The 22,177-nt window shown below is 39.8% G+C and overlaps 1 protein-coding gene across 1 annotated transcript in view; it reads left to right on the forward strand.

Annotated features, from left to right (window-relative positions):
• Aff3 (ALF transcription elongation factor 3) overlaps positions 1-22,177 on the forward strand; it is a 474,953-nt gene that overhangs the window by 289,504 nt on the left and 163,272 nt on the right. Inside the window, exons 7-8 of the mRNA XM_015499678.2 lie at positions 7,895-7,975; positions 17,528-17,564. Of these exons, the coding sequence (XP_015355164.2) occupies positions 7,895-7,975; positions 17,528-17,564 (118 nt within the window). The remainder of the gene's footprint in view (positions 1-7,894; positions 7,976-17,527; positions 17,565-22,177) is intronic.

Raw genomic sequence — 22,177 nt, forward strand, 5'->3', positions numbered from 1 at the left:
TCCATGCTGTATACACTACTTTCCCGTTAAGTCGCTTGGTAACCCTCTCAGTTATAATATTGACTATCAAAGTATCCTAATGCTTGTTCAGATAACCCTGATTTTACTTTAAAATTTCCCGTAGTGATGTTGGCAATTTGGATAAGCCAAAGAAAAGCTGTAAAATGCTTTCTTTAAGTGAAAAGGTGAAAGTTTATCATGGGTATGTATATATGGGAAAAAACAGAGTGTATATATGGCTCCATATCATCCATGGTTTCAGGGTCTTGGGATGTGTCCCCTGTGGATAAGGGGGATAACTGTAAATAGAAGCAAAGCAGTGATGAAGGGAGGGTGAAGGCAATGAGGTCAGGGAACAGAGGCAGTGGATACCATGGGGAGGGGTCACTCCTTGCAATGAAATGGCGTTCTTTCTCTATGAAGAAAATCATTTGAAGCAAGCTAAGGGATATTAAATAAGAATGATAAAGTCTACCTTTGCTTATATTTTAAATCATCACCAAAAATAACGTACAAATGAAGTACGTTTTATCAGCTCTTATTATCCCAGTGACTTTTATTACTTTGTCAGAGATGTGTTCCCATGAAAAACTCAAGGACCAATATAAAATACAAATCATCCCTAAGAATCATAACTCTTTAAATAATTTTCTTCTCTAGTAATATATAGTTTGTATTAATAATTACGGCTAAATTACAGATTGCATTTGCATGATCTTATTCTGTTATTTAAAAAAAAAAAACAACACTGTCCCATATATTCTCTCATTTTAGACTCCCAATAACTAAGAAACTAGATTTCTAACTTTGGAGACAAGAATTCTGAAACTTGGCTTGATATTAATTGATGCTGTCTTTTATGCATGCTTCAAAACTATGCTATTTTCTTTACATGTATTATCTCACTTTGTCTTCACAATTGAACCATGGGCCTCTAGCATCCACATTTCCTCTCATTGCAAGATACCATAAGCTAAGATCTGATTGACTTTAAAGTCCAAAGCTTGAAATCACTGCAATTTACTGAGCATATAACTTACCTAAGCTCCATGAGGCAGTAAGTGACAGAAAAAGGAAATGGACATACCCATTTGCTATTAATTTTTCCATGCAACCCCTAATGGGAAATTTTAACATAATGGATAAACAATCCTATAAAGCCACTGCATATTATACATTTTATTTTGCAAGTACATTATGTAATGTATTTCAAACTTGCATTATATTACAAATACACTAATAATAATCCATAAAAATAATTCTTATTTTTTTTAATTCCTATAGACCTAAATGTTTTAAGGAAATTTATGGCCTTTACTACTCATTCATGTATTTAGAAAGAGTCATTAAATGCAAAAATGACATAGAAATGCTTTGCTACAATTAAAGCAATATTAACAAATAAGTTTGCATTGAAATGTGGATGTTCAGGTCCATTCAACAAGTTTACATGGAGCACTTACTGCGTAAGATGGTCCAGTCAACACGATAATAAGCAGACACTATCCCTCTTGAAGAGATTTATAGGCCTTCTTCAGGTGATTATGTTCAGTATTTCTGAATGCTCTTGAAAGAGATTATTAGGATTCATGTTTGGGAATTATATTTAATAAAACTGAATGCTCTTGAAAGAGATTATTAGGTCTCCTAAGTTTGAGTTTTATTCATCACGGATGGAAGATCCTCGGAGGAGGAGGAAGTGATGGGGTGCAGGTGAGGTGTGTTCTTACCAAGCTGTAGCTCTAAATGGAACATAGGAGTTATCGCCCGAGGAGAAATCATTGCTCTAGAGAATCCTATCAGAGGAACTGTTATATCAAATTGAAATAAAAAGGGATTTAGCAAAGTCCTCGAGGCACAAATGATGTCTGAGATGGGCCTTAACGGGTGGTGAGAAGTCCGGAAGCAGATGGCGGGAGGGCACCCATCCACGGAGGACAGCAGGCACAAAGCAGGGAAGGTGGCTTTTCTCATCGATGAGTGTTCCTAGAGCAATGAAGTGGCAGGAGGCTGAAAAGGGGGACTTTAACGTGGGTCTCACATAGGACCGCGAGACCTTTGGGAGCAGATGCAATACAGTCAAAAACAACCACTGGACGGGGAGGAAGGAGATACAGGGTCACACCTCCACGGTGGCATTTATAAATGGCGTGAGCTTGGAAAAATAAGTTAATCTTTTTGAGTTTTAACTTCCTCACCGCTAATATGGAAATACTAGTAATTATTACTTTAAAGCCTGGGCGTAAGGAAACAGTGTGCCTGGGAGAACCCTGGAAAGCACAGCAGGAGAGGCATCTTGGCTGTCTTCATCATCTCATCTTTATTGTTCAGTGTGTGATGCTGGCATTTGAAGACTTGGGAGCTTAAAGTTTTTAGGTTAGATCTGCATGCTAGGAAAACTCTGTAGGTGGTGGTGTGGAGGGTGGACTGATAATAGAAGAAAGAACGAATCAGGAAGCCTAATCGGGTTAAAAATGATGGTGGTGTGGTTCGGGTGGTCCTTTGGATAAAAGAAGGAAGGAAAGCTAAGAGACGGTGCAGAAACGCTCTTCATTTTGTCATTCATTCAAAAATATCCTGAGCACACACTGACCCTGGCTCTATATTAGGTGCTGGGGCAGCCAAACAAATGTTGCAGTGCCCAGTTCCTCACAGGTTAGGGGACAAGTACCCTGATAAAGGTCTGTATGGGGAAAAGGTGGCACAAAGGAACATTGAATCAAAGCTTGGTTTGGCCATTGAAGGCTTCATAGAAAAGGAGGAGTGGGACTGGGGATCTGACAAATGATCGGCCCCGTGGACTGGAGAGGCTGCTGACTGCTAAGTGCAGCGAATTCAGGGAACCCGGGCTGAGGAGCAGAGTGAGGCGAGAACCAGGCCTTGACTAGAGCAAGGGAGGTCTCAGCTGCAGCCAAGCACTTAACCTCTTAGGGACTTGGTTTCTTCACCTCTTAAGTGAGGAAATAATAAGTCTACCTTTAGGGTCATTAGGAACTGATGTTAAATAAATTGTGTAAAACATTTTATATTCTAAGCACTTAATCAATATGAACTATTACTCCTGGGGGAAGGAGTGACGAAGGGGAAGGAGTCTAGGGGGACTGCAAGGATTCTGACTGGAAGAGTTAATAGACATTGGTGCCATTAACCAGGACAATACAATACAAGAAGAGGAAATTTGGTGGGGTGGGGGGGGATTAGTGTTCTGTTTTAAAGCTCTAGAGTTTGAACCGATTAAAGAATACCTGGGTTGAGGGGTTTAGTAGGCCCCTGGGTGGGCAGTGGAGCTGGATATACTTGAGCATCACACACATGCTAAATGATTTCTAAAGCCACAGTGGTATTCAAGATCACCAGGAAAAGGAAAGGGAGCAGGAAAGAGGCTGGACACAAAACATTCAAACAGTGAGGGAGAAGACTGCGCAGGAAAGAAAGGGTGGGGTGGGGGAGAAAGCCCAGAGGTGGGGATGTGAGGAGACTTGACATCACAGGAGCTGGGATAGACATTTCCGGAGCATTCAGGGGATCTCAAGGACTTGGCAATCAGGAGGACCTCCCTCAGAGCCGGTTCCTTTGAAAAATGGATGAGAAGGTCTTAATCATGTGAAGGTGGGCCGTGAATTCACGGGTATCCATTTCATTATTCTTAAACTTTATACACACAAAGCTATAGACAAATTATGTGCATAATTTACAGCAAAACATTTTTTTACATAATAAGTCAGAAAAGACAGAAAGGAAGGAAGGAGGGAGGGAGGGAAAGAAGGAAGGAAGAAAGGAAGGAAGGGATGGATGGAGGAAGGAAGGAAGGAAGGAAGGAAAGAATCTATGCAGGTATCAAAACAACAGATAGAAAACGTTCTTTTGTTACCAGAGACCTAGGCCCAGGAATTCTGAAGATCCCAACCAATTAGGTCCAGCCACCTACCCCCAAAAACAAAAGGAAAAGTAATGGTGAAAAACCGTATATATGTATATGTATGTCAGAAAAACAAAGGGACAAGCGTTTGCAGCCTGTCTCTGGGGATGCTAATGTGAGCTTCCTGGTCTATATAGACCAAGGGGACCAGAAATATACAGAGGCAAGTGGTCTTGGTCCAACTGTTCTGTGGATGACTATCTCAGGATTGTTCAGCCAGGCCTTGTCTGGGACAAGAAAGTCACTGTCACCTGGGGGATAGTTTCACCTCTTCACAAGATGCATATCACTCAGACCTGTTGTTCCTAGAATCCAAGGTGACTAAGAACAAAGGAGACAGGTGCAAAATGGAAGCAGAGATGCCAAGTGCTTTATCTGGCTTTTTTACCCATTGGACATTTACAGGGTCAAGTCAAGAGGTGATGTTTTTAGAAAAAGGAGCCTCTAAGTCCTTGGTACACTTTGAGAAAGTTGGCTATTAACATGAAATGGAGAAATAAAGGGTAGTTAGAGGAGGGATACAGGATCAGGAAGGGCTGAGGCCTCCGGGTGTCATTCACGGGGAAGAAGCCAGTGGAGAAGAAAGGTTGAAGTTAGAAGAAAATCAGTGGGGTGTCGAGGGAACCAGATCTCAGGACAGAGGAACAGACAAGATGGAGGCCATGGGTGGGGATCACCTGGGACTGCCTGGGACTGGTCCCTCCTTAGTCAGGTCAGAGGGAAGGAAGGGGGTGGCGAATGAATACCATGAATGCCAACAGATCTGTCCTTGGGGAATACTGAAACTTCTGAATATCCGTTTTGTTTTATTTCTTTTTCAATAATATAAGAGGCAAGGGCACCTGTAGTGAGAGAACAAGAATCAAAGTGAGGCTCAAGGAGGATCACAAAATGTAGGAATATTGTCTAGGAACTTGGAAGAAAGGACAGATGGTGAGCAAATACAAGGATTACCTAGCCACACAGAGAGCCTCCTTGGGAAGTCAATGTCACAAATCCATGTGACCACCACAGTGCACAGCAGCCTTCCTGAGCAGAGGAGCCAGATGAGGGCTTGATCCCAAGCTAGAGACTTGGGGGAGTGTGGACTAGGCCTACGAGTGATTCCCACCACGCTGGAGGGTCTTGGGAAAGCCAGCAAAGAGGTCAGTTAGGTGGTCAGTATTGGACATGGGACTTCAGGATCAATTCAGTGCCAGATTCCTGGATGATCTAGATAAATAGGAATTGGCAAGGCCATCAAATGAGCCAGCTCAGGTTACACTGGGAAGAACCCAGATTCTGGCTCTTGAAGACAAAAATCCAAAGGTCAGGGCTGTAAAAAATTGAGGTGGAGTGGAGATAGAAGAACAGTTTGAGAAGGTGGCATGAAATGCTTGGGGGTTTCTACAAGTTTGCCCTTAAAAGTCAATAGGTAAATCTTTTGAAGGTCGTGAGCAAAGGAAGGGGTGCAGGAGGGTACCCTTAGACTGGTTTAAAGGGTGGGATGAGCAGGGAGAGAGATGAAGTTCGTCTTTAATGAATAAAGAAGCTCATGGTCAGAGTCTCAAAGGAGAAGGGGTATTTTCAGGAGGACAGCAAGCGAAACAAAAGTGGCATCTCCCTCCTGTGGCATTTGTTTATGAGGATGGATGAATGGATGGGAGAGAGTAGAAGAAGGAAGGAAGAAATGGAAAGATTATAAGCATAACTAGGGCTGCAGAATAAGTATTAGTTATGACCATAACCAAGGACGATATCCTAACTTTCAAACTCAATAGATGGTGCCTTAGTTGAGCATCTCATGTATGCAAGGCACAAGCACTGTGCCTGCTCACAGTTAACCTTCAGTGAATGTTCCTGCAGGGGCAGAGCTGGTGGTCAGGGATGGATTAAGATACAAAGACCAGGAGGACATCATTTCTACCATCATGGATCACAGCTTAGTGTACTCTTAAAGCTGGTCTGCTGTTTCCCTTTTATATAAAGAGTATATATTAAACAAATTTCAACCTGAAAGTGTAAAGAATTGTAAGAAGGCCTAGGAAGTGTCCTTTTGAAAGTACTACTATTTTTGTGAGCTTGCTATCCCACTTATTTCTGAGTAGCTACAGAACACAATAAAAGAGCAGTTTGTCTTTTTGTGATTTTTTTTAATAGCAGTCAAACATAAGATGACTAGATATGAGGCATGTTGATACACAGATGGAATCATAAAATAATTTGTGCAAAGTTAACATGGACATACTTGGGTTGTATCTGCAAGGCTACTGTTTAATCGTGAGTAATTACTTAGTGTTTATCAATTCTGGCCCCAGAGGATCACACAGTCTAAATTGTGTCAGCCAAAGAATGATTGCAGAGGAAGCTACGGAGCGGCTGGCTGTGAGTGGGATGGCCTCAGGGACACATCAGACAGTCCACAGAGAGGAAAGGAAAAATCAGTTCAAGTGGTAATTTGTAAATCAACATTTGTAATTGATGACTAATCTCCTCTACAAAAGATTCGAGTCCACTTGGAGCAAACACATATATATCCTAAGCAACAATTTCAGTAAAAGACAAGAAACAGAAACATTGTTGAAGAGAAGACATGGCACCAGGAGAGAGCCACACTGCAGGAAGGACAGGTTAGGGGGGTAAATATCTTTCTTATTTGGGTAGCAGCAATCCCAGTGAAATCTGACCTCCTCCTCTACAAGACCAGCCCCTCCCTGAGGATGACTAGCTCGTTGATTCCATGGACAAAGTCTGATTCCACTCTGGGTACAAACATGGCCACCCTGCAAAATCCCTCCAAGGGGACATGAGGCACTGGCAGATACTTGGAGAGCAAGAGACGGGAAGAGAGGGGGACAAAAATGGTCACTGGATCCTCCTTTGCTTTCCAGGGAAAACCTTGGTGACCAAGACCAGAGAAGGGACACCTGCAAAGCGTATGTGTTTAGCCCCCCCTGTTGGCTGTAGCTGGTGCCATGACCAGGAAGAGAGGGCGTAGGGTCTGTAGATCCTCCCAGAGCCGCTTGGAACTCGCTCACCTTCCCTCTGCTCTCTGTGTGGTTCTGCCCTTCTGAGCTTCTGGGGAGAGGGACTTCCCAGAGAAAGAAGGCACAGGACTGTCCTTTCATGTCCCAAGTGAATCCTTTCCCACACCCCACCCACCTACCAAAGGGAGGTGAGGACATCATGTCCTCCGCTCAGGAGACGGCAGGTTTTACTCTCCTTATAAAGGAATGCCCTGCAGCTTCTCTGATTGCTTGGCTCAGTCCCTGTTTGTAAGCCCCACGTGGACTTCCTGGCCGTCCCAAGTCAGTTGAGTCCTGTGATCAGTTATTGATGGCAACTGTCTTCCAGGAGATGAAGGAGAATACTGGAAATGAATAAGACAACCCCTCCCTCCCTCGCTCAGAGCTAGTGACAGGAGAGCACAAAAGGCACATTGCAGATACTGCATCTGGGACTCAAATGGCGCTCAATACTGGCTGATAGAGTGACACCATTCCCTACTGCATGCATGGGATTTGTTGTTTTCACTTCTCCATGGATGACCTTGTTATAGACACCAAAGTGACATGCGGAACTTATTGGGAGCTTTATCTCTAATAATAACTCCCCTACTAAAGACCCCTAAAGTTAAAATTGATGTGTGCTTTCCTTCAGAAACTTCCTGTGAATTGTGTGGATTCGGGTCCAAGTCTGTACAGCATCTCCCATAGAACTGGGTTGTCCCTTTACTTGGGGGCTCACACCAAGAGAAAATAGGATGGGCTTTTCTTTTTTAGGCATAGAGGGAGCCTGTAGATAGACATGGAAACAAGAATTGGTCAAATTATGAAAGCGGATCCTAAATGTGGGTTTTACATCTTTAAAAAATAATAAACCCTCTCAACCCTTTATTCACCCCTGTCATTTCACTGCCTGATGAGGCTGGCTTGCGGAGCCTCTGCACGTGCTGCTGATCTCACCTTCAGTGCTCTTTGTCTTTATCCCCTTTAGGAGATGACCTGGCTTCCACCACTGTCTGCTGTTCAAGCACCCGGCAAAGTGGAACCAAGCAAATTTCCATTTCCAAATAAGGTGAGCTCTTGCATCACTCGGGAATACGCTGTGCTCATGCAGACATGCGAGGTGGACCATCGGTTGACCCTTCATGGGCTTCTCCCACGTAAATATTCCTGCCCAAAGCACGTTAATCTAATCTTGAGCAATCTCCAAGGACATATTTGTAAGGCGAGGATTGTGGCTCAGCGGCAGAGCACTTGCCTAGCATGTGTGAGGCCCTGGGTTCCATTCTCAGCACCACATAAAAATAAATAAATAAATAAATAAAAGTCATTACTATCCATCTACTGCTAAAAATATTTTTTTAAAAAAAAAAAAGAACTTATTTATTCTTCAAAGGGGGAGAATTGAGCTTGCTATCTCAATTACCTATACTTTTGTATCCTTCAAACTGTGATTGTTATAACTGTCAACATGATCTAAGAACATTTGTGATGTTGAAATGCATCTTACATTTTATGCATTCAATGTGATTATATATCCTGGGTTTTTTTTTTCCTTCAAAATCTGTTATTAAATTGATTTTATCTTAAAATGAATATCTTAGAATTAGAGGCATGTGGTATTTAATGTTTCTTGGGTATCTTTTTTAAAGTTTGAAATATTTTCTAGGAGCTACAAAATGTTTTCTAGTCGAGCACATGCCTGTAATCCCAAAGGCTCAGGAGGCTGAGGCAGAAGGATCATGAGTTCAAAGCCAGCCTCAGCAACTTATCAAGGGCCTAAGCAACTTAGTGAAACCCTGTCTCTAAATAAAAATAAAAGGACTAGCAATGTATGTCAGTTGGTTAGGACCTCTGGGTTCAATTCTTGATACAAAAAAACAAAAAACAAACAAAGATTTCTGTATTTTTTAAGGAATAGTGTACAAAAAAATATCAGTCACAAAATATATTTATATTTAAGTTACACATAAGTCTAATAGGCGTTCTTTGATTTTTTTCTAATCATGTAACTGACATATAATTATATGTTTATTATTAAGATCAAATTATACAAGTGGAAAGAGCAAAATATGAAAATCCCAGAGAACCCAGTTAGATTCTATTTCAAATCCCAGGAATTACTCTCAAGAGTTTGGTGTGCAGGCTGGGATTGTGGCTCAGTGGTAGAGCACTTGCCTACCATGTATGAGGCACTGGGTTGTATTCTCAGCACCACATACTAATAAATAAATAAGATAAAAAATTTCATCAATAACCACATAAAAATAAAGTGTCAGTTGTTGTCCCTGTGCATTTTAGTCACCTATATTCATATATATATGAACCCTTACATTGTAGAGTAATAAAAACATTTTTATTCAAGGATTGATTTTTTACAAATAGCCACAATACATAAACATCACTGCTAAATATCAAGATCACAACCTTCTAGAATGAATTGCTGAAATAATTGTTCATTGCTTCTGTCACAACGGTGAATTCCAGTCTAAGTTGGTTTTATTACCCTTAGCAAAGTGCACTTGGAGCTCTTTCCAAGTGAACCTACAGAGATTTCTTTATCCTTCTAAACAGCAGCAAAAGCCCGGCATGGTGGCACATGCCTATAGTTCCAAGTACTCAGGAAGCTGAGGCAGGAGGATCACAAATTCCAGCCAGCCTTGGCAACTTAGTGAGACCCTGTCTCAAAATAAAATATAAATTCCTTCATTCTTCCCTGTTCCCCGCCCCACTATGGATCAGCATCCGCTTATCAGAGAAAACATTCAGGTTTTGGTTTGGGGGGACTGGCTTATTTCACTTAGCATGATATTCACCGGTTCCAAACTTTGGTTTGTGTAGAGGGGAGCCGGGGAGGGGGTGGAGTTGTGGGTAAGGGAAGGAGGGTAGAAAGAGACAGACATTATTACCCTATATACATGTGTGGTTACACTAGTGGTGTGACGCTGAGCTGGGTACAGCCAGAGGAATGATAAGTTGTGCTCCATTTGTGTGCTATAGGTCAAAATGCATTCTACTGTAAAATTAATTAATTGATTAATTAATTAAAAATTGATTAATTAATTAATTTTTAATAAGATAAAATATAAAAAGGACTGGGGATGTAGCTCTGTGGTAAAGTGCCTCTGGATTCAATCTGTAGTACCAAAAGAAAAAGAAAAAAGAAAAGAATTCTAAACTGCAGCAAAATATTGTGTAAGATGGGTTTGCCATGTTTTATTTGATCAAGCTCCTTTTGGTAGACTTTGAGATTGTCTGTGGTTTGTTAATTACACACTCTGGTACCACAGACACTTTGTAAATGCCTCTTTGTCTGCTGCTATCGACTGTCCCCAGTAAGGACACCCCAGCCTGGGAATTCGAAGGGCGCCGGAGCCCTCAGAAACCATTTACGCTTGGCTGTGTTTCAAGAGTCCATTTTATGTATCTTAGCCAATGATTAATATTATCTGGGTTTTTATCATTGTGTCTGCATGATGGATGAAAAGTTGATATCTCATTGTTTTAATTTGCATTTCCCCAATTACTTCTAAGCTTGAGCAGTGACTGTTTTTCCTTTTCAAATAGCCCATTCATATCCACTGCCACTTCATAAAAATGATTTGTAGGAACTCCTTATATCTTATTCACTTGTCTATTATATAGAATGTCACCTATTTTTGTAACCTTATTTATGTGCCTTTTATCCTAGAAAAGTGTTTAATTTTTATGTCAGAGAAAAATGATGTTCCCTTTTCCAACATTCTAACAATGTTCTCTATTTTTATTCTCATTCTTTGGTGGTATGTTCTTAGACCTAAATACATTGAGGATGGTGTGACTTAGGATTCTAGTTTTAGGTTTTTTAAGATTAGTCAATTGTTATAACACTATCAACATACGGAAAGCGCACTTTTCTCCCACTTCTTTGAAATACCCGCTGTGTCTATAGTTGAATTTCTAGTAAATATGTGGATTTGTTTCAGGATTCACTATTCTGTTTTTCCACCCTATTTATCGAATTCTTTCCCAATACCTTATTGTTTAAGTCAGAGGTAGACAGCTGGACATGGGTGGCCCACGGCTGGAGTCCCAGCTACTGCAGAAGCTGAGACAGGAGAATTGGTTGAGCCCACAAGTTTGATACCAGCCTGGGCCACACACTGAGGCCCCATCTCAACAGGAAACAGAATTTGACAAGACCCTTTCAGTGAAGAATCAGATAGCAAACAGTTCAGGCTTAGCAGACAACAGCTAATGAATGAATGGGGCATCTCATTGGTGGAGTGTAAACTGGATGCACCTGAAGTTCCCAGACTCCTAGCCCTTTGAACGCAGGCAAATTTTGAATAATTTCTGCAGCATGGATTTCTAATGGCATCCTGCCACACCTAGAATGAAATGAAGAAACCTTACAATCTTTGCATGTAATCTGAACCAAATAATGGCTGACCCTCAATACAATCAAGTAAACTTATTTGTCATTTACATATACCCCTGGTGTAAGTTTTGATATAATTGAGCACATACCAAAAAATACTTTATTGTGACTTTCTCAAAATTCCTTTTGTTTTCTTTCATGTAAATACTGAAGCAATAACAACTCCTGAGGTGAAATTGAGATTTTAAATCACTAATGCAAAGATTTCATTTTTATAGCTTTATTGAGATACAGTTGACAAATAAAAATGGTATGTATTAGAGGCAAATAACTTAATGTTTTGGTATTTATATATGTTGTGAAATAATCATCACAAGCTAATTAGCATATCTGTCATCTCACATAGTTACACTTTTTTTCCTTTGTGATCCTAGCAAATGTCCTCTTAGTGAATTTCAAGAACACAATATAGTATCACTAGCTAAAGTTAGATTTTTGATATAACATACTGCATATCATTCATGTATGTGTGTGTCATTTGTGTATGTGACAGAGATAGATAGATAGATAACTTGAGGCCTTATGCTAAGTGAAATGAGTCAGACACAGACAGATATGGCATGATCTCACTTATATGTAGCATCCAAAATAATCAGACTCATAGAAGCAGAGTGAATGGTGGTGGCCAGGAATGAGGGCACGGGTAGTAAGAAATGTTAGTCAAGCTGGGCACGGTGGCTCAGGCCTGTAATCCCAACGGCTCAGGAGGCTAAGGCAGGAGGATCTCGAGTTCAAAAGCAAGACACTAAGCAACTCAGTGAGACCCTGTCTCTAAATAAAATACAAAATAGGGCTGGGGATGTGGCTCAGTGGTCAGGTGTTCCTGAGTTCAATCCCCAGTACAAAAAAAAAAAGAAATGTTGGTCAAAGAGTGTGAAGTTTCAGCTATGCAACACAAATACTTCCTAGAGATCTAACAGAAACCTGAGTATAAGTAAAAACTTTCAATTTTAAAAACAGAAAGTAGTTGGAAGTTTCTTATTTTTTCATTCATTATTATCCATCCTACGGGATAAAGCACAGAATTCTGGATGTCAGTGGAAAGTGTGCCCTATTTAGGACTTCTCCATAAGACATTTTCCAGGGTGCCAGGATTTGCGTGGAGATGATATTTTACCTCTAGATCTTTTCGCCTTGCCCAAGAAGAAAGAATAAGTGATTTCACAAACCATAAGAACATGGCATGATTTTAATAATGCCATTTTTCAGAAGGCTTGCCGTAAGCACTGATGGTTTACCGTGTACAAATGAAAGAAGGCTGAGTGAGCTTCCTATTTCTGCTGTAACAAGTGACTACCCGCTTAGTGACTTAAGTCAACACATACTTTCAGAAATCTGAATTGGGGTTCATTGAGGTAAACTCAGGGCGTAGGGGCAGCAGGCTGAAGGCTCTAGGGAAGAATTCCTTTGCTTGCCTATTTAGCTTCTAGAGGCTTCCATACTCAAGGCTCGTGTCACTCAGACCTCTGCTTTCCTTATAAAGACCTTGATATTGTATTTGGTTTACCTGAATAATCTCCTATTTCAGAACATCTACAAAGTACCTTTTTCCATATCAGGTACATATTGCAGGTTCCTGGAATGGGGGACAGACATCTTTGGGGGTGCTTATTCTGGCTATGCCAAAGACTGTTTTTGACTTTCCCAGAGAGTGGACCTCTAGTTGGTGGGGATGGGGGGTTGCTGGGGATGGGGGTTGCTGGAAATGGAACTTGCACAGGCTAGGCACACACTCTACCAGTGAGCTACATTCCCATCCCTCAGATGCACAACCTTTAACCTTTTATCTCAACAAACGAGCATTCTGGCAGCTGGACATTGAAACTGATTAATTAGACTGTTAATGTTTGAGATTATCACTATAACGAATGTGAATGTGTTGAGCTAGAGTTGCTTATGGAATTTGAGTTGCTTTCTCCAAAATGACTAATAAACAATGAAATTAAGACCTTATTAAGATTAAGGGAACCATTTGATCTCACAAGGAAAAGTCGATTTTACTAGGCACTCTGAGTTACCAGTACCACTAAATTAATTAGCTAAATACTTCCGAGAATTCCCTCACTCTGTCTGAGTATTGAAGGACATAATATATAGCAAAGTCAATTGATAATGAACTTGCTTATTTTTTTTTCCTACTCTCTGAGGACTTGATTTGGAATCACAATTCCCTGGACAAACACTACGAGGCATTTCTGCCTCATTCTTCAAATCTCAAAAGTAATTGAATTTGGTAAAGCAAAGAACGCCCTTCTCCTTTAAATTGGCTGCCATTATCAGGTATTTCAACCAAGAGAAAAGAAAACGAATTTGCTTGCCCTTTCCCCTTTCGTTGTGCATCAATCTCATAAGTTTTGAAATGCAAATAAAGAACTCAAAAGTGTAGAATGTTTTCCATTCTCCAGAATGGGTATGTCCAAACCCAGGGACATTTCACAGGCCGTGGATGCTGAATCTGGTGGGTTAGGCCCGGTCTGAAAATATTCTTGCTGATGGTTTTTTTAAAGTTTGTTCAGAGGAGTTCTAGCATCTAGAAACAAGAATCCTACCATCCTACCGCCTTTCTCTTTATACACTCCAGGGAGAATGAGCACCTGGAAGTAGGAAGGAAAGTGTTTGGAGATGGAAAATGTATTATACAGCTTCCTCCTTGGGTTGCTACTGTGCTTCAAAAGCAACCACAAGGGGCTGGAGCTGGGGCTCAGCGGTTCAGCACTCGTCTTGCATATGTGTGAGACCCTGGGTTTGATCCTCAGAACCCCATAAATAAAATAAAAAGGTATTGTGTCCACCAACAACTAAAAAAATATTTAAGAAAAAAACAACCACAAACCCAGTGTAGTGGCACACACCTGTAATCCCAGCAACTCAGGAGGCTGAAGCAAGAGGATTGCAAGTTCAAAGTTAGCCTCAGCAACTCAGTGAGGCCCTGAGCAACATAGCAAGACCCTGTCTCAAAATTTAAAAAAATAAAAATAAAAAGGGCCAGGGATGTGGCTCAGTGGTGAAGTGCTGCAATTAGTTGGCAGCAATTTTCTTTCAGGGTAGTATATAAGATAATGAGGCCTCAAATAGTTTGACAGGCTACATTGAATGGAATGTGGGATCTGTTATGGTGTTTCATTGAAGGGCTTTCTTGGAAACAGTGTGCCTGGTTATTTCTGCCTTCAGCAAAATGATTTGTGTGAATTTTACTTCTCAACTAAATGCCACCTTTTAAAGGAGTTTTAATATTCTCGGATGCCAAAGAAGAGACTGGGTGTTGGGACTTCCAGATTTAAAGGTGGAAAAGAGTAAATTCCCATTGTAGATGCTCTTCTAAGTCATGGGGAGTGAGCTTATAGGAAGTGGTTATACTGAAGCAGGTCGTCTGGAAGCATATCTTTGGTTCTCTGCTGAAAGAGTCTGTCGACAGTCATCATCTGAGGCCTGAGTTTTAGGATGCTTCAAGAAATAAAAAATTCTGTTTCTTATTAGTATGAGCAAGGTCATAGGAAATTTTCTGCTATTCTTTCTTTCATTTTTTTTTCTTGTTTGTTTAAAGAATGAGCTTAACACAGGCACCATCTCAATTGCTGTTCCTGCTCATTGGTGACAAGTGAGTCTTCCCCGTCTAGGACAGGATGGCTCCAAAGGGCCAAAATCTACAGACAGGACAGAGGAGTTAACTCACTGGGACTCAAAGTATTTTTAACATGAAAACTAAAAGTAATTTCTGTTCAGATATAAACTGTAAGTTAACCAGAAAGGAAGGAAACTCGCTGGTGCCCTTGGGGAAATTGCCTGTGGGTCTCTTCTTCATAACAGCACCTCTACAAACTGGGCCAGAGTCGTTTTTGCAGATTTCACGTTGGCCATCACTTCAGTGACACTATTTCATCTTCATGTCACTCTTTCCAAAACAGAATCTCAGAGTGAAAGTTGAACTTTGTTTTTTCCCATCAGCTGAACAGCTCATTACTACCAACTCTGAAAGAGGATTACTAGGCATCCGCGCATGACTCAGGCTGCCTAATAGAGTGGGAATCCCATCCCTTCCCAATTTTCTCCTCCAAATCCTCGCCCACCAGACTGGCTCATTTGTACTATTTCAGTGGAATTCCTTTTTAAAACAGACATTATTCGTTAGAATTGAATATGCCACAAGTGCCATTAAATGATACCTCTGCCCTTTAACAACTGTATTCATAGAGCAAAATTCTGGTAAAATATGTTAAGCCATATACTGGAAAGTAATTCCATTTCACTGGATTTTCATTCCACATGCCAGAATTATAAAGGAGTTTTGTTGGATTTTATGCATTGCTACTAATTTTTTTTATATTCCTACCACCTCAATTCATTTTATAACTCTCCCTTATATTTCACATCAAATAAGGATCTTTCAAGGAAAGAGGATGTGAATTCTCAAGATAAAATTCACATATCACTTTAATATAAATAAAATCAGGCTTAATCCCATTTATCTGAGTAGTAACTAGACTTCAGATACTGCAAAGTACTGGATTTACATCAGAGTAGATAAGTGGATATCTGTAATAATCTTTTCACCCACTGCTGTGAGATTGACAACAGCTTGTCAGCAATGTTCCTGACAGGAGAGGGGCCAGCCTCATCTGCAGAGATGCTGGTGGTACAGGTGCCTTCAAAAGGAAGTGGCTGAGACTCAAAGTCAATAATATAATAGACCCGTGACTAAATATAGAACTAAACCACAGACTTCATAAAAGAAAACAGAGGGTTAAATCTTTGTGGCTTGGATTCAGCCAGGAATTCTTAGCTATGGCCCCAAAAGCTTGAGCAATGAAAGAAAAACTGGATAAATTAAACTTCATCAAAATTTAAAACTTGTGCATCGAAGAATATTATCAATACAGGGGAAAGGAAGCTGACAGAATGGGAGAAAAGATTGGCAAATCATATATCTGTGAAGAGTGTAGTATCCAGAATATAAAGAACTCTTTCAACTCAACCTCGAAAAGGCAAAGAGCTGTATTAAATCAAAGGCAAAGGACTCTACTGGGTATTTAATAGAAGAAGACTTACACACAGGCAATAAACACATGAAGAGATGCTCAGTGTGGTAAGTTTTTAGGTAAATACAAGTCAAAATCACAACGAGGAATTCCACTTCACACCCTCAAGAATGGCTAGGTTTTTTGGTTTTTCTTTTTAATATTTATTTTTTAGTTGTAGTTGCACATAATACCTTTATTTTATTTATTTATTTTTATGTGGTGCTGAGGATCGAACCCAGGTCCTCGCACATGCTAGGCGAGCGCTCTACCGCTGAGCCACAACCCCAGTCCCTAGGTTTTTATTTTTTATTATTATAATGAAAAATAATAGATGTTGATGAGGATTTAGGAAAATTAGAGCCCTTACATTTCCCTGGTAGGAACCCAAAATGTTTCTGCCACTGTGGAAAATAGTTTGACAATTCCTCAAAAATTTTCAGAGAGCTACCATAAGATGACCCCAAAATTCCTTTTGTACACACATAACCCAGAAGGACTGAAAACGGGGGCTAGAACAAGGACCTGCACACGCGTGGTCACAGCAGCAATGTTCCAAGTAGCCACAGATGAGAACAGTCCACGTACCCACCAACAGGTGCATGGATAAGCAAATATGTGTAAATATATTATTAATCCATAAAAAGAAATGAAACGCTGATATATACTACAAGAAGAAGTGAACCTCCAAAACACTGCTAAGTGACCGAAGCTAGGTCATATGACTCTACTGACACGAAATATCTGGAATAGAATAGACACAGATAAAATTGTTCATTGCTGGGGCCCGAGGAGAGGGGAAATGGGGAGATCTTGCTTGATGGGCATGAGATTTTATTTTAGAAAGATGGAAATACTTTGTAGCTAGATAGATGTCATGCTTGTACAACGTTGGGGATGTACTACATTCCAATGAATTGTTTGTTCATTTCAAAATGGTTGATTTTATGTTATGTCACCTTTCCCTCAATAGACAAAACATAAGGTCAGTGCTACAGAATAAAGGTGATTGTGATCTGCATTCCCAGAGCGGCTTACCAAGCACATTTATGCAAATAGGCCTTGTTATAGTGGCTGCTAAAGTTAGGAGCAATGACTTGGTTCTGAATGACCAGTCATCTATCTCCTTTTCAACTAGTGTTTGGAAAATCAAAGTAAGAAAATTAATTGATATTTCTTTTTCTTTCAGGACTCTCAGCTTGTATCCTCTGGACACAATAATCCAAGTAAGAAAGTCTTCTCTTCCTAACTTTATACTCACAGGGAAAAGATGGGTTGGAGGGTGGAGAGGATGAGCTTGCAACAGACTGTTGGTTTAAAAGAAAGTCATCAGGAAACATATTCAAGTAGGAAACAGCCATTGGCTCAAGTACGTGTTGCCTAAATGAATGACCTTGAGTGACCTTGAGTGCTCACACTCAGTAGAAGGAAGACCAAACCATAAAATGCTGAATTTCAGAGTGATCATAGGAGATAGCATGCTTTATTAACAGTTAATTGGTCACTGGTACATATGGAGGTGGGGAAAAAAACTAAAAGGCAAATAGAGAGTTGACTAAATTAAAGAAAATGAACTGGAAAAAAAAAATCCAAAGACCTCAAGGTAAAGACCTCAGAATCCATGAAGGAATGTCACCACTTGCCAGTTATGTATGCCATGTCCTCATTCAGAAATAGGCTGCACTATTTAGGAAGGAAGTTACTCACTGAATTGGTGGCTAACAAAACATGTAGGCTTTGTCATCAAAGAAGAGAGCATCCTGTAAAGCACTGTTTTCATTCTCTTGTGGCAGTATTAATTGGTATTACAGTTGTCTGGGGGCATTAAAGATGCAGGAGCTACTCTGTTCCCGTCCTAAAAGCACCCTTGCAAAACCAGGGCTTTGTTAGTTTCTCCAGCTGCTTGTGAGCTGTGAGCTCCCTTTGCCAGTGATAGAGTTATGTTTGAAGACGAAGACCACTCGGAGCTAGTAGATGCCTATTTATGTTTGTGTGCATTAAGCTAACATGAAATCAAGAATATATGCTTCTTAAAAAAATTTTTTTTAAATGTCTAATTTCACATTATTTAGAATGATTTTACTATGCAATTTAAAATAAAATTAAACATTTTTTTTAAAAAAAAAGAATAGGAGAAGAAGAAGTGTTGGCAAGGACAGATGCTCAGATAAATGTGTTGGAAAGTTCCAAGGTTTTAATGCACAGGTAGAGGAAGGTCAGCAGAGGGGAACAACGTGCCCATAATGTGCAGGTTGGATCAATTACCCCAACCTCTGTCGGGCTTTGCTTGGGGCACAGGTTCCAGTGAGACGTTTTTCTAAGATAAATTTCTCAATGCTTAACAAGCTTCTATTTTAAGATTCTATAAACATCCCACAGAGTATTTAAGTATTAATATAGATGATGGGTGTCTGCACTTTCCAACGTCCAGGTGGCGGGTTGAGTTTAAGCGCTTCTCCCCTTCCCTTCGGAATCCCCACTGAAGAACCATAAAGCTGTAAAGGTGGACATCAATCCTCAACAGCACTGAGAACAGGGAAGATTGCCCTCTGCAAACCAGACATTTAGCCGAGTGTCTGGAAAACAGAAAGTAAATAGGACCCTACTGAAAAATAATCCTGAGCAAGGAAAGTCATGACCCAGGAAAAGAAAGAAAAAAGAGGAATAAGCCTTCGTGGTGAGGGACAGCCCTGGTGGCCCCGGGACAGGCTAGATTTCCTTGAAACCACAGTAGAATGGATGTGGGTGGCAGCTGCATGGGGACCCCTGGGCCATCTTTCCCCGCTTCAGTGATGCACCCCACCCTAGCTAATTCTCATACAGCACTTTCTGTCTCATTTCCTTGCAAAAGGCCCCAAAGAACAAAAAACAGTGATAAAAAAAGACAAGTGACTAGAATTCCTACTTGGGAACAATATATAAGAACACATTCTAAGACAATACCAGACCTTGAATATAGACATAGATAGTGACGGAAGAGTCATTTCTTTTCTCAAGAGGGAAATCAATACAAGCTCATCATGCACAAAGCAAGCACACCGTGCTTCTAGGTGAAGAAGTGGGGAAGGCCCTGGGCTCCCAGCCTGGGCCTCTTTTCTCTTGCTTTCTAATCAACAAATGTGTAAGCCTGTCGTCTTACACATTTGCCCTAAATCATCCCTCCCTAGTGCAAGATGGTGTTAGAGAAACACTGTAGTCAGATAGGAAATTCACACCAGGTGCCTTTATTTTTACTAACCTGTTATTTGAACATGAAAATATAGACTTGAGCTCCAGGTAGAAGGACTGACCCCAGAGGAAGTCTAGCTAGCACAAGGAGAAGAAAACAGTTCCAGCTATACTTACAGTCTTCAGAAAGACTTGAGATTATTCATATTAAGTAGAAAGAACAAAGAGACTGTCATGCAAAAAGTCATTACTGAATAAATGAGCCCTTGAGAATTCAAAATGTGACCAACAAAAATTAAAAAAAGAAAAAGAAAAAGAAAAGAAAAGGGTAGTAGTAGCTCTAATCTGGGATCCAGAATATAAAGTTGAAAGCTCTTTTCTGAAACACAGGTGGGAACTATGGAAAGGGGTTAAGGTACCCAGAAGGTTAAAATCCAGCTATTAGGGATCGTAGAAAAGGAAGGGGACAAAAGCATTAGAAATCAGTAGTTTCCCCTGGGGAAGAGCAATTTGTGACCAAAAACACTTTGCATGAGAGGAAATGAGAGAGACCGAAATTAGATTCCTCACTCAGACATTGGGGTTTTCAGACACCGAATGCAGATGTTTGGATTATCAAGCCTAGAATACGAAATAAGAGCCTTAGCTTAATTTCGAGAAATATAAGAGAAGATTAGAAATATGATAAACAGCAAGACTCGAAGAAGTGCCAGCAGCCCGCATTTCTAGAAATGAAAAAGTAATAATGGAAATTAAAATTTCCACGGGCAGGTCTAACAGCACATCAGAGAGAGAGAATGACAGAATGGAAATGTAAATTAAAAAAAAATATATATATATATATATATTCTGTATATTACAAACAATAACAAATAATAATATAGAATGACGTTTCCAGACAAACAAAAACAGGGAAAGTGTAGACCCTACAAAAAAAGGAATTCTAAAAGAATGTGCTTCATTCAGAAGAAATGGGAGCTTCAAGGGTTCTACAGTACAGAAAGGAAACATGGAGAAAGTGTGGACAATACTGTATACAACAACATCTTGTGAAATAATAAAAGTATGATTTACACAAGCATAATGGCATAGAATAGAGGAAAATTGGGAATTAAAATCTCTCTGAGTTCCTATAATTATTTGGGAGAAGAATAAAAATGTTCACTTTGGGCCGGACATGGTGGTGCACACCTGTACTCCCATTGGCTCTGGAGGCTGAGACAGGAGGATCCTGAGTTCAAAGCCAGACTCAGCAAAAGCAAGGTGCTAAACAACTCAGTGAGACTCTGACGCTAAATAAAATACAAGATAGAGCTGGGGATGTGGCTCAGTGGTCGAGTGCCCCTGAGTTCAATCTCCAGTACCCGCCCCCAAAAATGTTAACTTTGAACTTTGATAAATTCAGTGAACACCATGAACTCTAAGAAAGGGTATTTCACCTACCAACAAAATAAGAAAAACAACTCAAAAACCGAGATAAAAGTGGAATATGAAAACGTTACCAGTTTATCTCAAAGAAATAAAGACTAGAAAAAGATCAGAGTGTGTGGAAAGATATATTGGTATAAATAAAATAAAACCGGTAATCTGAACAAATAGATTAGATGCTATGATTTAATGACAGATGTTGTCCAAATGAATTAAAATAAAACTCCAGCTCTATGCTGTTTATAATGACACATTGAAGATTGAAGATTCAGAAAATTTAGGAGAAAAAAACAAAGGATGATTAGGAATGAAAACAGAGGTTTAGAAATAAAGAAGTACTTCAGATATTAGTGAACATTTGCAATTAAAAGGTAACATAAACACCTAGTGTTAAAACTGGGGAATGAAAGTAAATCAGAGAGAAATTTATAGCCTAAAATGCTTATACCAGAATACTTGATATGGAATCATTTGTTATCTACAGAAAGAGAAGGGAAATTAACACCCACCCAACACCATGTGCAAAAACCAATCCAGGTATTTTTAAAAGACCAGCAAAACTATACACTTTCCAAAGAAAGTATAAAACATTCTTCCAGCCAGACGTGGTGGCACACATCCATAATCCCACTGGCTCAAGAGGCTGAGGCAGGAGAATAGCAAGTTCAAAGTCAGGGGGGTAGTATTGCTCAGTAGTAAGGTGCTCCCAGTTTCAATACCCAGGACAAAATTTTTTTTTAAAAGAACATTTTTCTGATTCATTTCTTAAATAAAATATGCCAAAAAAGTCAAAGGAAAAATATTGATAAATATAAATACATTGAAATTAAAAACTTACAGTTCATCCAAAGATACCAGAAAAAAAATAAAATAAAAAGCTAACACTGGGAACCCTGGGAATAGTTATTTTATTTTGTGTTTGTGATTTGTATTTATTATGATACAAATTTATTATTTGTATTGAAACAATAAAATGCTTCTATGAATGAAAAATACTAAAAAATGTTTTTTTTAAAATAAGTGACACAAAAGAACAGGTACAGAATATGTATCTCATTAAAACTCAGAGACAGGCAAACACCCTAACGAAATTTCATTCTATGTTATTGTTAGAAAAAAGTATTTGGCTATCACTAGTGTGTGTGTGTGGATGTGTCTTAACAGAACATGTGTAGTGTGATTCCATGTATAATAGAAGTGATTCCAAGTGTAATAGAAGATTAAAGATTAGAAACAGCAATAA

The sequence above is a fragment of the Marmota marmota genome, unplaced genomic scaffold (genome assembly GCF_001458135.2).
Source record: "Marmota marmota marmota unplaced genomic scaffold, marMar, whole genome shotgun sequence".
Taxonomy (NCBI): Eukaryota; Metazoa; Chordata; class Mammalia; order Rodentia; family Sciuridae; genus Marmota; species Marmota marmota.